This window comes from Globicephala melas, chromosome 13 (assembly GCF_963455315.2).
Source record: "Globicephala melas chromosome 13, mGloMel1.2, whole genome shotgun sequence".
NCBI lineage: Eukaryota > Metazoa > Chordata > Mammalia > Artiodactyla > Delphinidae > Globicephala > Globicephala melas.
Window position 1 is genome coordinate 32,396,774 of NC_083326.1, and position 14,316 is coordinate 32,411,089.

Sequence of the window (14,316 nt, forward strand, 5' to 3'; positions counted from 1 at the left end):
AACTAGAATAAACAGCTAGGGAGTAAACAGTGTAAAGAAAAATGACTAAGGTACATGCTTTTCTTCCCCATAAATTAATTCCTTCATGTGTTAAAGGATGATGCCATAAAGAGAGCTGGTAACAAATTAAACAATAAAATCATGATTCTCTAAAAGAGAAGCAAAAGTTGAAACAAAAGAACAGTAACTATATAACAACTGGCAGAAGAAACTGGAAGACTCCATTTGACAAATACTGTTAGAACTTTCATAAATGACTTCTGAACACAAGGGAAGTCCGGCAACAGTGAACATATGACAGAGATAGATGGGTTTAAAATAAACAGCAAAGGGGGCTTCCCTGGTGGCGCAGTGGTTGAGAGTCCGCCTGCCAATGCAGGGGACATGGGTTCGTGCCCCGGTCCGGGAAGATCCCACATGCCGCGGAGCGGCTGGGCCCGTAAGCCATGGCCGCTGAGCCTGCGCATCCGGAGCCTGTGCTCCGCAACAGGAGAGGCCACAACAGTGAGAGGCCTGCGTACCGCGCAAAAAAAAAAAAAACAAAAAACAGCAAAAACAGATCCTGAAAACAGCAAAGCAAAAAAAAAAGGCAACAACATTTGAAATCTGGTGCAGTCATCAACTTTAGCTAAGAAAACGTTCATCAACCATGTTTCTTGATGGATGAGCTTAAATTGACAAAAAATAACCCAGGCCAAAACCTAGTGTGATAAGTAGTCCATTGCCTAGTTTGGGGGTGGGGGGTGCTGAAACAGTGCTTCCTGGATAATAATAAATGAAATCTTAATAAGAACATAATTTCCTTAAATTGTTAAGCAATAAAATATTTACATTAAAATCCCTCTCATTGCTTGCCAATGACTCATAAAATTAGGTAAAAGAGATTAGCTTCATTCATGTTTGCAATGATGTAAATATTTTTGTATCCCCCAAATCCATGTTGAAACACTAATGCCCAATGTGATAGTATTAGGAGGTGGACCCTTTGGGAGGTGTTTAGGTCATGAGGGTGGAACCCTCATGAATGGGATTAGTGCTCTTATAAAAGAGATCCCACAGAGCTTCCTAGTGCCTTCCACTCTATGAAGATACAACAAGTTTTCGACCCAAAAAGGGCCTTAACTTGACCATTCTGGCACCCTGATCTAGAACTTCTAGCCTCCAGAAGCATGAGAAATAAATTTCTGTTGTTTACAAGCCATGCAGTCTCTTGTATTTTGTTATATATAGCAGCCCAAATGGACCAAGACAATGTTTAAACCACAGAGGTACCTTTCTAATAATGCTCAGAGTCAATTACATCAGAACTTAGGGATTTTGGTGCCAATTATTAATTTAACCACCAGGGCAATTCCATCTATGAGACTGTTTTAATTTTAGTAATTTTATACCTCTGTAAGTTAAAAAACTACACTAACTTTGAAGTTCAGTATTAATAACCACACTGATATTTAAGATCATTTTATGTTACCTTTGGATAAATAAAGTACACTACATACATCCCTCTCAATGAATCAGAGAGTAAGAAATTAATTTGAATAAAAATCTTCAAATCTGTTACCCTTCCTCCCATCTCCTGCTGCAACTCAGGGTACGATTGTTCTGAATAACTGCTCATCTACGTGATGGCTTTCCTTCATTCTTCTCTTTGCAGGTTAAGTTAAGGCAGGTCTCTATTCTCCTGACACAGTAAGAAACCCCTGTAAGCAAGGGTATGAATGGGAAGGATAAAGAATGGCTGTTTGCTTCTGCTTCTCCATACTATTACAATATTTTGTTTCTGATCCTTAGCAGGCTTAGTCTGGGAGTACCAGGAATCAGGTATCCCAATAGGAATATTAAAGAGAAGCTAAACTTTCAGGACAAAGAGCAAGGGCTGTGATAGTAAGCTCCCTCTCCTGGTGTAGTGACCTATTCATGTGACTGTGGGTACAAACAGGCAAGGGGATAAAACTTGTTGCAGAGGACTTGAGAGGCTGTCATATTCTGGAATGTGAAACAAAAATATACACAGGTCTCTTTCTTAATTCATGTTACTTAAGAGTCTAGGGGTCAGGACAAGGGGAAATGGGTTGTTAAAACCCTGTTATTTTTTACATATGAAAAGTAGACTATGATATCTGAGGATGTACAAAAATTACCTTTTTCACAGTCTTATCTGGTTCAAGAGCAATATCTGGAATGTTTGCATCCACCATCAAGGAAAACAAGTTCAAAATAAGATTAGAATACCTAAAGGAGAGTGGGAAAGAAAAATAAATAGCAATGTGTTAGAATTTTGCCATTCTTTCTCATATTAAGAGCACTCCTAGAAGTAGTGCTTTATAATGATTACTATTACTCCTATGGAAAATAGAATGTGAGCTTATTCACCAGCTGTCTCAATGAAAAGCAAGCCTTGAAAACATATCTTAGTCTAAGGTCTTGATATAATGCCATTTCTAGGTCCCCCACTAGGGAACACACTTTTGGAGTAACCATCTAATAATGACAGTTTTTCATTCTTTAGTAAGTATATTCTTTTTAGAAGGGATCTAAGGGGAATCTGCTTTATACCATTAATTAGCATTACTAAGCAATGAAGATCTGTCTTTGCTCAATGCTGACAAGAATCTGCTACCTTAAGACTACCTCAGTATGTCATGGGTAAATGAGTCAAAGGGAAATAGTGTGAGTTCACTAATCATTCATAAATATCCTCTAGGGACACTAATCCCACCATCTTCGAAAATATAATGACTGGCCTGGATATAAGCAACCCTAAACAGAGGAGAAAATAGCTTGTACTCTTCTACACTAAATATGTGCAAGATATCTAAATAACTTCACCTTTGGAGTATGCTGGCCCCTGTAGGAACTAAAGGTTTATCCTCATCAATCATCAAACTTTTCATCCTCCTCCAAACAAGAATAAAGAATGTTACTATTCCAAATCTCATTTCCAGGAGTGCAGCCATGTGGGGAAAGGTATCATTAAGTGTACACTGGGTGCAATCCACCTCCTGCTCCAGAACACTCTCCCCTTGGACAGTTATGCCCTGAGCGGCCCTGCAGCACTGTAGTGATAAAAGGAGGTCCAGGTTTGACTTTGGGGATGGATGTAAGTGAAGAAAGCTTTGGTTTTAGGCAATGAAGGTTTCTAGCTGGTCTTGGTAGAAGTGTCAACACAAGTGCCTTGCATTGTCTTCTCGAGTGGATGGAAGTCAGGACTTTAGGTTATGCAGAACCTTTATTCCAGCCATCTACTTATCCATAATATAAAAAAGTACATAAAAACTAATACTTGAACTGTAATGAAAATAGAACTTGTAGACAAAAATGACTATCCATATGAACCTCAAATTACCTATTTCATCATTTTTGAATTTTATATTACCCATGAAAATCAGGCACTATAATGAAAAAATTCTACCTTGATATAATCTTCTAATCAAATTAGGCCCTAACTCAATTATACTCTTTTAAAAAAAGTATGATAATAGCTAAACAGCTTGAACTTATAGTTTTAAAAGTTACTGATTTCCTTGTGGGAACTGATAAAAACCATGTCACAGCTTATTCCATTTCTACCCACATAATAATTTTATTCATTCAACCAACACATATTTATTGAGTACTCACTCTAAACACTGTTCTAGGCACTATGGGTATAGTGGTGAACTGAACAAACAAGGTCTCTACATACTCATGAAGCTTACATTCTGGAGGAGGGTGGGACTCACACAATAAACTGACAAAGAAGATAATTTCATGAGTACTTGACTGACAAAAGATTTTTAAAAATAAAGAAAAAACAGCAAAATGGGTCAAAGACTGATGGGGTGGGGAGAAAAGTCATCTTAGGGAGGTATGATGTTATTCTAACTGTACTGAAATAAATGAGTTTAAAGAGTAGAGTGACATACTCAGATATGCATTTTGTAAAAGCCCACACTGGCTATCTTGTGGGGAATAAGAATGGAGGAAGGGAGACTATTATACAGATGTCCAGGTGGAAAATAAATAATATGGACATTATCAGGCTATATTTTGGAGATGGACTGGATATCACTTGCTTCAAGATGCCTTCAATAAAGGGGAGAACAGAGAACCTGAATGTCACCAAGGATTTAGCCTACATGGGGAACTATGGTTATTTATCAAAATTAAAAAAAAAAAATGAATGAAAGAAGAACAGGATTTGGGGCAGGGAATCAAGAGTTTCATTTTAGACACATTGAGTTTGAGATCCCTACTACATTCTTAGTAGAGATGTCAAATAGGCAGTTAGACATATTTCAGAGGAGATAATAGGGGTGGTGGTAATAGTTTGGAATCATCAGCATTTGGATCCTATTTAAAGTCACAAGTCTAGATGTAAATGCTTAAGGAGAGAGTTTAGGGGAAAAAGATCCAGAACTCTTTATACTGATATGGAACTTGTAGATAGTTTAATATATAGAGGTCAGGAAGAAGAGGGAAGGTACCAGCAAAGAAGCAGGAGTGACCAGTAAGGCAAAAAGAAAATAGAGGAGTAGGTTACACCAAATAAAAGAAATGTTTTTAGGAACAAAGACATGGTCAACTGTGTCAAAGCTTCTAGGAAGCAAAAGTGGCCACTGGATTTGGTATAGGTAATTGTTTATTTTGATAAAATTAGTTTCAATAGCAGAGTAGGACTGGAAGACTTACTGGAGAAACCTGAAGGAAGAAAGGAGGCTAGTAAGTGAAAAGTGGGGGATCAAGATTTTGGAGAGGTAAATTTACTGCTGATGAGAGGGAGTGGCCAAGGTTGGCTTTACATGAGGAGGACACAGCCCCGAGAGGGGTCCGGTCATGGCTGGACCATTTATGCAGATGCTGAAGTCACAGAAGCAGGCCTGAAGAAGAAGACAAAATTTTCAATGAATGAAAATGACAGGGAAATAGGCAGTTGATGGTCAGCAGTAGGTAATCCATCTGATTTCACGGTGTGTGTCTAGGCTTTCCTTCTTTAAGAAGGCAATGGGAAGAAATGGTTCGGAAGTGGCATTAGGGAGCAAAAAGGGCACCAGGCCGTTCTCTAAGCTCTGTGGTATGTAGGAAATGGAAATAGAGAAAAGGGTCCACTGAGAAGGCTTGTAAGGACTGGTGTCAGTAGGATACAACCAACTGCTACATATTATGTTACGAAAAAATATTCTTTCAATGAACCCTTAATTATTCATACTCTGTTTTGTTGACTATATAGGGTTTGTCCCAACCTTGCCATAGGGGGATCTCAGGAATCTACCACAAGGTAACACAGGGAGAGGAATACAAGGTTCAGTTTTGAAAGGGATATTTCAAAGTATATCCCATACCTGGCTGCCCATTAAATTCATTTGGGAAGCTTCTTTGAAAATACCAATGACTGGGCCAAATCCCAGACCAATTAAATCTGATGGGGCTCAGAACTGTTTTGGTCCCCCCTTAGCCCACAAAGAACCCCAGGTGATTTTAACGGTCAGCCAGGATCTATGTTAAAATGTCTGCCTTTATGGAAGCATGTGTGTTCCTTTTGTAAAAGGCAAATATTAATGTTTTCTCCATTATCTGCTGGTATACATATAACCACCCATGCTTCTATTATTATGGCAAAGGGAAACAATGTAAATAAATATAAAATGGAATATTCTATAAGAAGCTTAAACATCCAATTACTTTGTGGATAACCTGTCACTACCTTAACTGTATTAATCTTTTACATCTGTTGCCATTAACCTGCATTTTCCATTTAAGACAGAACCAGTTACACAAAACAGAAATTATATATTAGTCATTCAAATGCTATCCAGAAAAACAGAAAGGTTACCAGAAATCTTTAAAGCCATTATCAAAAGAAAATATAAGGTTAAGTTTAAAAAAATGATAGAGTGGGCAAAGTGGGCAAAACCAAGTCTAAACAAAGATGTAAGGATGGATGTGATATAAATTAGATTTTTAAAAAGGAGTAGGTTAAGTACAGAGTTCAAGGAAAATGAACTCTTTCTCATACCCATGTTTATGCCAACCACCATGCTACTCACTGGGTATACAAAGATGGTCTAAATTTTTCAGTAAAAACCTTCAATACTAAGAATAAAAAGCATTAACTACAACAAGTGAGGTTCTTAACAGCATTTCAGACATCTTGTTTCCCCTACAATCTATCCATTTTGCATGCAACAAATATCAGAGTAGAATCCTATAAAAATATTTATTTAACAAGTGTACTACTTCTAGAAGGGAAAACAATGAGATTAATGATGAAAAGTAGTGTGATCAATAGATTCACTGCTGTTTGGTGACTAGGCAAACATCCTCTAAGACAATGTAAGAACTTTGCTTGATACAGCAAAATGCATTCCAAATTTCAATATTTTTACTGAAAAGTTTAGGCCCTCTTTGTATCATCAGTGTCTAGCATGGTGTTTGGCATAAACATGGATTAAGAGAAGTTATGTTTTCCTTGAACACTTAATATTTAAAATGTTTTAGCATTACTAAAGAGTTGCCATAAGAGTATTCAAAAAATAAATTTTCTAATTTATTATTGGTATAACAGTGTATTTTGTTATATGAAAATCACACCATAAAGTGTGTTCCGGCACCTGTACAAGTAACATTCATAACTTAATTCAAAAGGGACTGCTCTGTTTGTGGTCCACAGTTTATTCAATGATTTCTTGTTGATCAGCAATCAACAAAAACCATGAAAAGAACACAGTTGGTCACACCTAAAAACTCTAATAATAAGTGTGTCAAATATCCTTACCTCCAAACAAATTTTTGGCTATCTGGTTAATTCTTATGTCCTAAGAGAAATTTTTACTAACTGAACCATATTCTAAAATACAACATTAAAAAATAAATGTTTATCAAAATATTAGGGTCTAGCTAATCTTAACAGTGAAATTTTTGAAAATAAAAAAGTAAAACAATTTTCATGAAGACTTAACATAAAGTGAGGTAGATTAATCTCTTTATGATTTTTCTTAGTAGTGAGGAAAGTTAACTTTTGGCTCTGTACTAATAATCTGCCTATTTTCTCATTTTGCTGAATTGCTACTAATCCATTATCAATGACAGTTTATAAGACACATTGTTTTCTTTCTGCTTTCAATAAGATAGAGCACCTCTGACATTTCTCTAGTTATCATTGCATATCATCTTGTCTGCCTCCTCACTGAGATCACCATAGTTTCATCTAGCTTTCTGTAGGCTCTATTTTAAATTAAAAATCCTAGGTATTAAAGTGGAATTTTCATCTCTGAAAGTGCTTCTGCATCCAGACACCCATCTTCTCATTATTCCTTTAGCATTTCTGGAGAGTAAAACTGAGCCACTCTACCACTCATAGGATAATAATGCAGCTGTTTGTAAAATGTACGTTAAAGTTTGTGACCTGCGGTTGAGACTGAGTTAACAGTGAAGGCCTATTGAGCCACTGCAAAGATGAAACCTTATTAATATAAGACAGCCATTCACCTGGGACCAGTAGTATCAATATCACCAGGGAACATGGCCTCACTCCAGATGTGATGCAGAACTGTTCGTACAAATACTGAAGGTTCTCATTCAACATACATATACTGTCTATAAGCTGAGGTTACAAAGACAGAAAAGACAGGGCCCACATGCATAGGCAACTCACTTCTACTGGTTACATATTCACCTGGAAGAGCATACAGGTGTCTCCTGAGCTGGGATTTTTCTGGTGGACTAAGAATATTCATTTTGCATAGTTAAGTTGAAAATGGAGTTAGAATAAAATGATCCATTATTTTTGACTAACCATCAGAGCCATGTCCTGAATTTAACAAACATGACTTTTAATTTATCTTTTTCCTGATGATATATGATGTCCAGTCCTAAGTAAATTTGGATGAAGGAAGCAGAGATACAGTGGCCTTAGAGAAAAAGGGATAGAGAAAAAAATCAACATTTTTTTTTAAGCAGAATGACTGATGAGGTGCTGAAGAGAGACAAAATCATATGTAACGTTTATTCTTCAACTGTTTCGGAATGCTCCAAACTAAGGTTGATAAAGGTGCTAAAAAATAAAAATTACTTGACTAATCACTCCAAGTGAGCTAAATGCTTCATTCTTGTGTAATGCTAGCTTCCCACTTGGTGGGATTTAGCAGTCAAATAATTAGTGAGAAAGCAAGAAACTGTCTTTTTCCTTTGATATCAGACTGTTTATCAAAATAGTTATCAAATGTACATTAAAAAATACTGCTGCCTGTGTCATTTTAAAAAGAGTGATGCTAAAGAATGTATACATTTGAACAAATATTTTTCTTGCTCTGTGAAATCAATTTACCAAAATTCTCTATGTCAAGCAAATCAACTTACCTTCGAAGGTGGAGAAAAGCTGTGTAACACTGTTTTCGGAACTCTTGGTACTGTTCGCTCTGTGTGCCCCCCATTCCTTCCACCATTTCTTTATTCAGCTTCATAGGAGGAGGAAGAGGCTTTGGATCCCGACCCAAAATATATCCAAAGTCTATGTGGAAGAGTTTGCCTGGATATTGATAAAAAACTCATTTGTTTCCAGAATTTTATATTAAGGAACTGGGAAATAGATATGTCATATAATTGGTAAAGCAGTGTCTCTTCATAAAGAATATTAGTTCATGATGAAGTCTATTAAATTGTCTGATCCTGTATCCACAGGCTAGGGAGTGGCCTTCAGAGCATATTTTATTTCCCTTCAGCTCACATTCATTCTGATGAAACTATACTTAAAATCATCCCACAGTAATATTTTAAAATTTAAATCCTACTTTTAGATCTCCAGAACCAAAGATAGCTAAAGGCTGGACAACTTTTAAAGGTATTAGTAGAAATTAGTATCTTGTAGCAAATTTCTTATGCTAAAGGAAGATCACTTCTTTAAGTATTCCTGAGATGAATCCTTCCTTTAACTTATCACTATTCTCCCCACCTTCAAAAACATCCCCCCAAATTTCAAATTATATTGTTAGCTTCATTTGAATCATTTCCAACTAATCTGTGTTACTCATTAGCTGCAGACTAGGAAACCAAGCACAGTATTCACCTCTGTCAAGGGCTGAATACAGCTATAGTGCCCAAGAAGACAAACCCTTGAGCAGTCATCTAAACTCGTAGGTCACATGTGTAAGAATGTGACTGATCAATCACTTTAGAGAATGATTCACCACTGAAATCATAAAGCATCTTTTGATTTACAAGTAGGTATAAAGTAGGCATACATTATAACACTAAAAGTAACACCCTGGATTCTACAATCTAAGTACCACCAAGGCAAGGACTTATGGATTTTGTATATTGCTGTTTCCCCAGCCTCAGAATAGTTTCTAGCACATACTAAGCAATCATTGTTGAATGAAGAAATGGACTCCCTCTTGCAAGAACACCAGAATCACAACTAGCTACTGGACAATCATAAGCAGGAAGACACTGGAACAAACCAAAAAAGATACCCCATATCCAAAGACAAAGGAGAAGCCACAGTGAGACGGTAGGAGGGGTGTAATCACAGTAAAATCAAATCCCATAACTGGTGGGTGGGTGACTCACAGACTGGAGAACACTTATACCACATAAGTCCACCCACTGGAGTGAAGGTTCGGAGCCCCACATCAGGCTTCCCAACCTGGGGGTCCGGCAATGGGAGGAGGAATTCTTAGAGAATCAGACTTTGAAGTCTAGTGGGATTTGATTGCAGGACTTCGACAGGACTGGGGGAAACAGAGACTGCACTCTTGGAGGGCACACACAAAGTAGTGTGTGCATCAGGGCCCAGGGGAAGGAGCAGTGACCCTGGGGAGACTGAACCAGACCTACCTGCTAGTGTTGGAGGGTCTCCTGCAGAGGCGGGGGTGGCTGTGGCTCACCATGGGGACAAGGACACTGGCAGCAGAAGTTTTTGGAAGTACTCCTTGGCATGAGCCCTCCCAGAGTCCGCCATTAGCACCACAAAAGAACCCAGGTAGGCTCCAGTGTTGGGTCGCCTCAGGCCAAACAACCAACAGGGAGGGAACCCAGCCCCACCCATCAGCAGAAAAGTAGATTAAAGTTTTACTGAGCTCTGCCCACCAGAACAACAGTCAGCTCTACCCACCACCAGTTCCTCCCATCAACCATCCTAGATAGCCTCATCCACCAGAGGGCAGACAGCTGAAGCAACAAGAACTACAATCTTGCAGCTGGTGGAACAAAAACCACATTCACAGTAAGACAGACAAGATGAAAAGGCAGAGGGCTATGTACCAGATGAAGGAACAAGATAAAACCCAAGAAAAACAACTAAATGAAATGGAGATAGGTAACCTACCAGAAAAAGAATTCAGAATAATGACAGTGAAGATGATCAGGACCTTGGAAAAAGGATGGAGGCAAAGATCGAGAAGATGCAAGAAATGTTTAACAAAAACCTAGAAGAACTAAGGAACAAACAGAGATGAACAACACAATAACTAAAATGAAAACTACACTAGAAGGAATCAATAGAATAACTGAGGCAGAAGAACAGATAAGTGACTTGGAAGACAGAACGGGAGAATTCACTGTTGTGGAACAGAATAAAGAAAAAGAATGAAAAGAAGTGAAAACAGCCTAAGAGACCTCTGGGACAACATTAAACACAACAATATTCACATTATAAGGGTCCCAGAAGGAGAAGAGAGAGAGAAAGGACCAGAAAAAATATTTATAGAGATTATACTCAAAAACTTCCCTAACATGGGAAAGGAAATGGCCACCCAAGTTCAGGAAGTGCAGAGAGTCCCATACAGGATAACCCCAAGGAGAAACACACTGAGACACATAGTAATCACATTGGCAAAAATTAAAGACAAAGGAAAATTATTGAAAGCAGCAAGGGAAAAACGACAAATAACATACAAGGGAACTCCCATAAGGTTAACAGCTGATTTATCAGCAGAAACTCTACAAGCCAGAAGGGAGTGGCATGGTAAACGTTAACGAAAGGGAAGAATCTACACCAAGATTACTCTACCAGCAAGGATCTCATTCAGATTCGATGGAGAAATCAAAAGCTTTACAGGCAAGCAAAAGCTAAGAGAATTCAGCACCACCAAACCAGCTCTATAACAAATGCTAACGGAACTTCTCTAAGTGGGAAACACAAGAGAAGAAAAGGACCTACAAAACAATTAAGAAAATGGTAATAGGAACATACATATCGATAATTACGTTAAATGTGAAAGGATTAAATGCTCCCACCAAAAGACACAGGCTTGCTGAATGGATACAAAACAAGACCCATCTATATGCTGTCTACAAGAGAGCCACTTCAGATCTAGGGACACATACAGACTGAAAGTGAGGGGATGGAAAAAGATATTCCATGCAAATGGAAATCAAAAGAAAGCTGTATAGCAATACTCATATCAGATAAAATAGACTTTAAAATAAAGAATGTTACAAGAGACAAGGAAAGACACTACATAATGATCAAGGGATCAATCCAAGAAGAAGATATAACAATTACAAATATATATGCACCCAACATAGGAGCACCTCATACATAAGGCAACTGCTAACAGCTGTAAAAGAGGAAATTGACAGTAGCACAATAATAGTAGGGGAATTTAACACCTCACTTACACCAATGGACAGATCATCCAAAACGAAAATAAATAAGGAAAGAGAAGCTTTAAATGACACAGTATACCAGATAGATTTAATTGACATTTATAGGACATTCCATCCAAAAACAGCACATTACACTTTCTTCTCAAGTGCACACAGAACATTCTCCAGGATAGAGCACATCTTGGGTCACAAATCAAGCCTTGGAAAAGTAAGAAATTGAAATTATATCAAGCATCTTTTCTGACCACAACACTATGAGATTAGAAATGAATCACAGGGAAAAAACGTAAAAAAAAAACAAACACGTGGAGGCTAAACAGTACATTACTAAATTACCAAGAGATCATTGAAGAAATCAAAGAATCAAAAAATACCTGGAGACACACGACAATGAAAACACAATGATCCAAAACCTATGGGATGCAGCAAAAGCAGTTCTAAGAGGGAAGTTTATAGCTATACAATCCTACCTCAAGAAACAAGAAAAATCTCAAATAAACAATCTAACCTTACACCTAAAGGAACCGGAGAAAGAAGAACAAACAAAACCCAAAGTTAGTAGAAGGAAAGAAAGATCAGAGCAGAAATAAATGAATTAGAAACAAAAAAAAAAACAACAGCAAAGATCAATAAAACTAAAAGCTGGTTCTTTGAGGAGGTAAACAAAATTGATAAACCATTAGCCAGACTCATCAAGAAAAAGAGGGAGAGGACTCAAATTAATAAAATTAGAAACGAAAAAGGAGAAGTTACAACAGACACTGCAGAAATAAAAGCATCGTAACAGACTACTACAAGCAACTGTATGCCAATAAAATGGACAACCTGGAAGAAATGGACAAATTCTTAGAAAGGTATAACCTTTCAAGACTGAACCAGGAAGAAACAGAAAATATGAACAGACCAATCACAAGTAATGAAATTGAAACTGTGATACAAAATCTTCCAACAAACAAACGCCCAGGACCAGATGGCTTCACAGGTGAATTCTATCAAACATTTAGAGAAGAGCTAACACCCATCCTTCTCAAACTCTTCCAAAAAATTGCAGAGGAAGGAACACTCCCAAACTCATTCTATGAGGCCACCATCACCGTGATACCAAAACCAGATAAAGATACTACAACAAAAGAAAATTACAGGCCAATATCACTGATGAATATAGATGCAAAAATCCTCAACAAAACACTAGCAAACAAAATCCAACAACACATTAAAAGGATCATACACCATGATCAAGAGGGATTTATCCCAGGGAGGCAAGGATTCTTCAATATACGCAAATCAATCAACGCGATACACCATATTAACAAATTGAAGAATAAAAACCATATGATCATCTCAATAGATGCAGAAAAAGCTTTTGACAAAATTCAACATCCATTTATGATAAAAACTCTCCAGAAAGTGGGCCTAGAGGGAACCTACCTCAACATACTAAAGGCCATATATGACAAACCCACAGCAAACATCATTCTCAATGGTGAAAAAGTGAAACCATTTACTCTAAGATCAGGAAGAAGACAAGGATGTCCATTCTCACCACTATTATTCAACATAGTTTTGGAAGTACTAGCCACGACAATCAGAGAAGAAAAAGAAATACAAATTGGAAAAGAAGAAGTAAAACTGTCACTGTTTGCAGATGACATGATACTATACATAGAGAATCCTAAAGATGCCACAAGAAAACTACTACAGCTAATCAATGAATTTGGTAAAGTTGCAGTATACAAGATTAATGCACAGAAATCTCTTGCATTCCTATACACTAATGATGAAAAATCTGGAAGAGAAATTATGGAAACACTCCCATTTACCACTGCAACAAAGAGAACAAAATACCTAGGGATAAACCTACCTAGGGAGACAGAAGACCTGTATGCAGGAAACTATAAGACACTGATGAAAGAAATTAAAGATGATACAAACTGATGGAGAGATATACCACATTCTTGGATTGGAAGAATCAATATTGTGAAAATGACTATACTACTCAAAGCAATCTACAGATCCAGTGCAATCCCTATCAAATTCCCGATGGCAGTTTTTACAGAACTAGAACAAAGAATCTTAAAATTTGTATGGAGACACAAAAGCCCCCGAATAGCCAAAGCAGTCTTGAGGGAAAAAAACGGAGCTGGCGGAATCAGACTCCCTGACTTCAGACAATAGTACAAAACCACAGTAATCAAGACAATATGGTAGTGGTGCAAAAACAGAAACACAGATCAATGCAACAAGATAGAAAGCCCAGAGATAAACCCACACACCTATGGTCAACTAATCTATGACAAAGGAGGCAAGGATATACAATGGAGAAAAGACAGTCTCTTCAATAAGTGGTGCTGGGAAAACTGGACATCTACATGTAAAAGAATGAAATTAGAGGGGCTTCCCTGGTGGCACAGTGGTTGAGAATCCTCCTACCAACGCAGGGGACACGGGTTTGAGCCCTGGTCCAGGAAGATGCCACATGCCGCGGAGTAACTAAGCCAGTGTGCTACAACTACTGAGCCTGTGCTCTAGAGCCTGTGAGCCACAACTATTGAAGCCCACGTGCATAGAGCCCATGCTCTGCAACAAGAAGCTACTGCAATGAGAAGCCCACACACTGCAACGTAGAGTAGCCCCTGCTCACTGCAACTAGAGAAAGCCTGCTCGCAGCAACGAAGACCCAACACAGCCAAAAATAAATAAATTAAATAAATAAATTTTTTAAAAAAAGAA

At 37.7% G+C, this 14,316-nt stretch overlaps 1 protein-coding gene across 8 annotated transcripts in view; it reads right to left on the bottom strand.

Annotated features, from left to right (window-relative positions):
- PIK3C3 (phosphatidylinositol 3-kinase catalytic subunit type 3) overlaps positions 1–14,316 on the bottom strand; it is a 155,585-nt gene that overhangs the window by 12,427 nt on the left and 128,842 nt on the right. For 4 of the 8 annotated variants that reach the window (XR_009558614.2, XM_060283147.2, XM_060283148.1 and 1 more), the window contains 2 exons: positions 8,338–8,506; positions 2,142–2,232 (listed from right to left, as the gene is read on the bottom strand). Coding sequence is in view for 4 of the 8 variants with exons in the window: in XM_060283147.2 (XP_060139130.1) it covers positions 2,142–2,232; positions 8,338–8,506 (260 nt within the window). In the remaining 4 variants the exon portion in view is untranslated. Of the gene's footprint in view, positions 1–2,141; positions 2,233–8,337; positions 9,964–14,316 lie in introns of those variants that run through there. The other 4 variants (XR_009558615.1, XR_009558616.1, XM_060283149.1 and 1 more) reach the window with 4 other exon arrangements.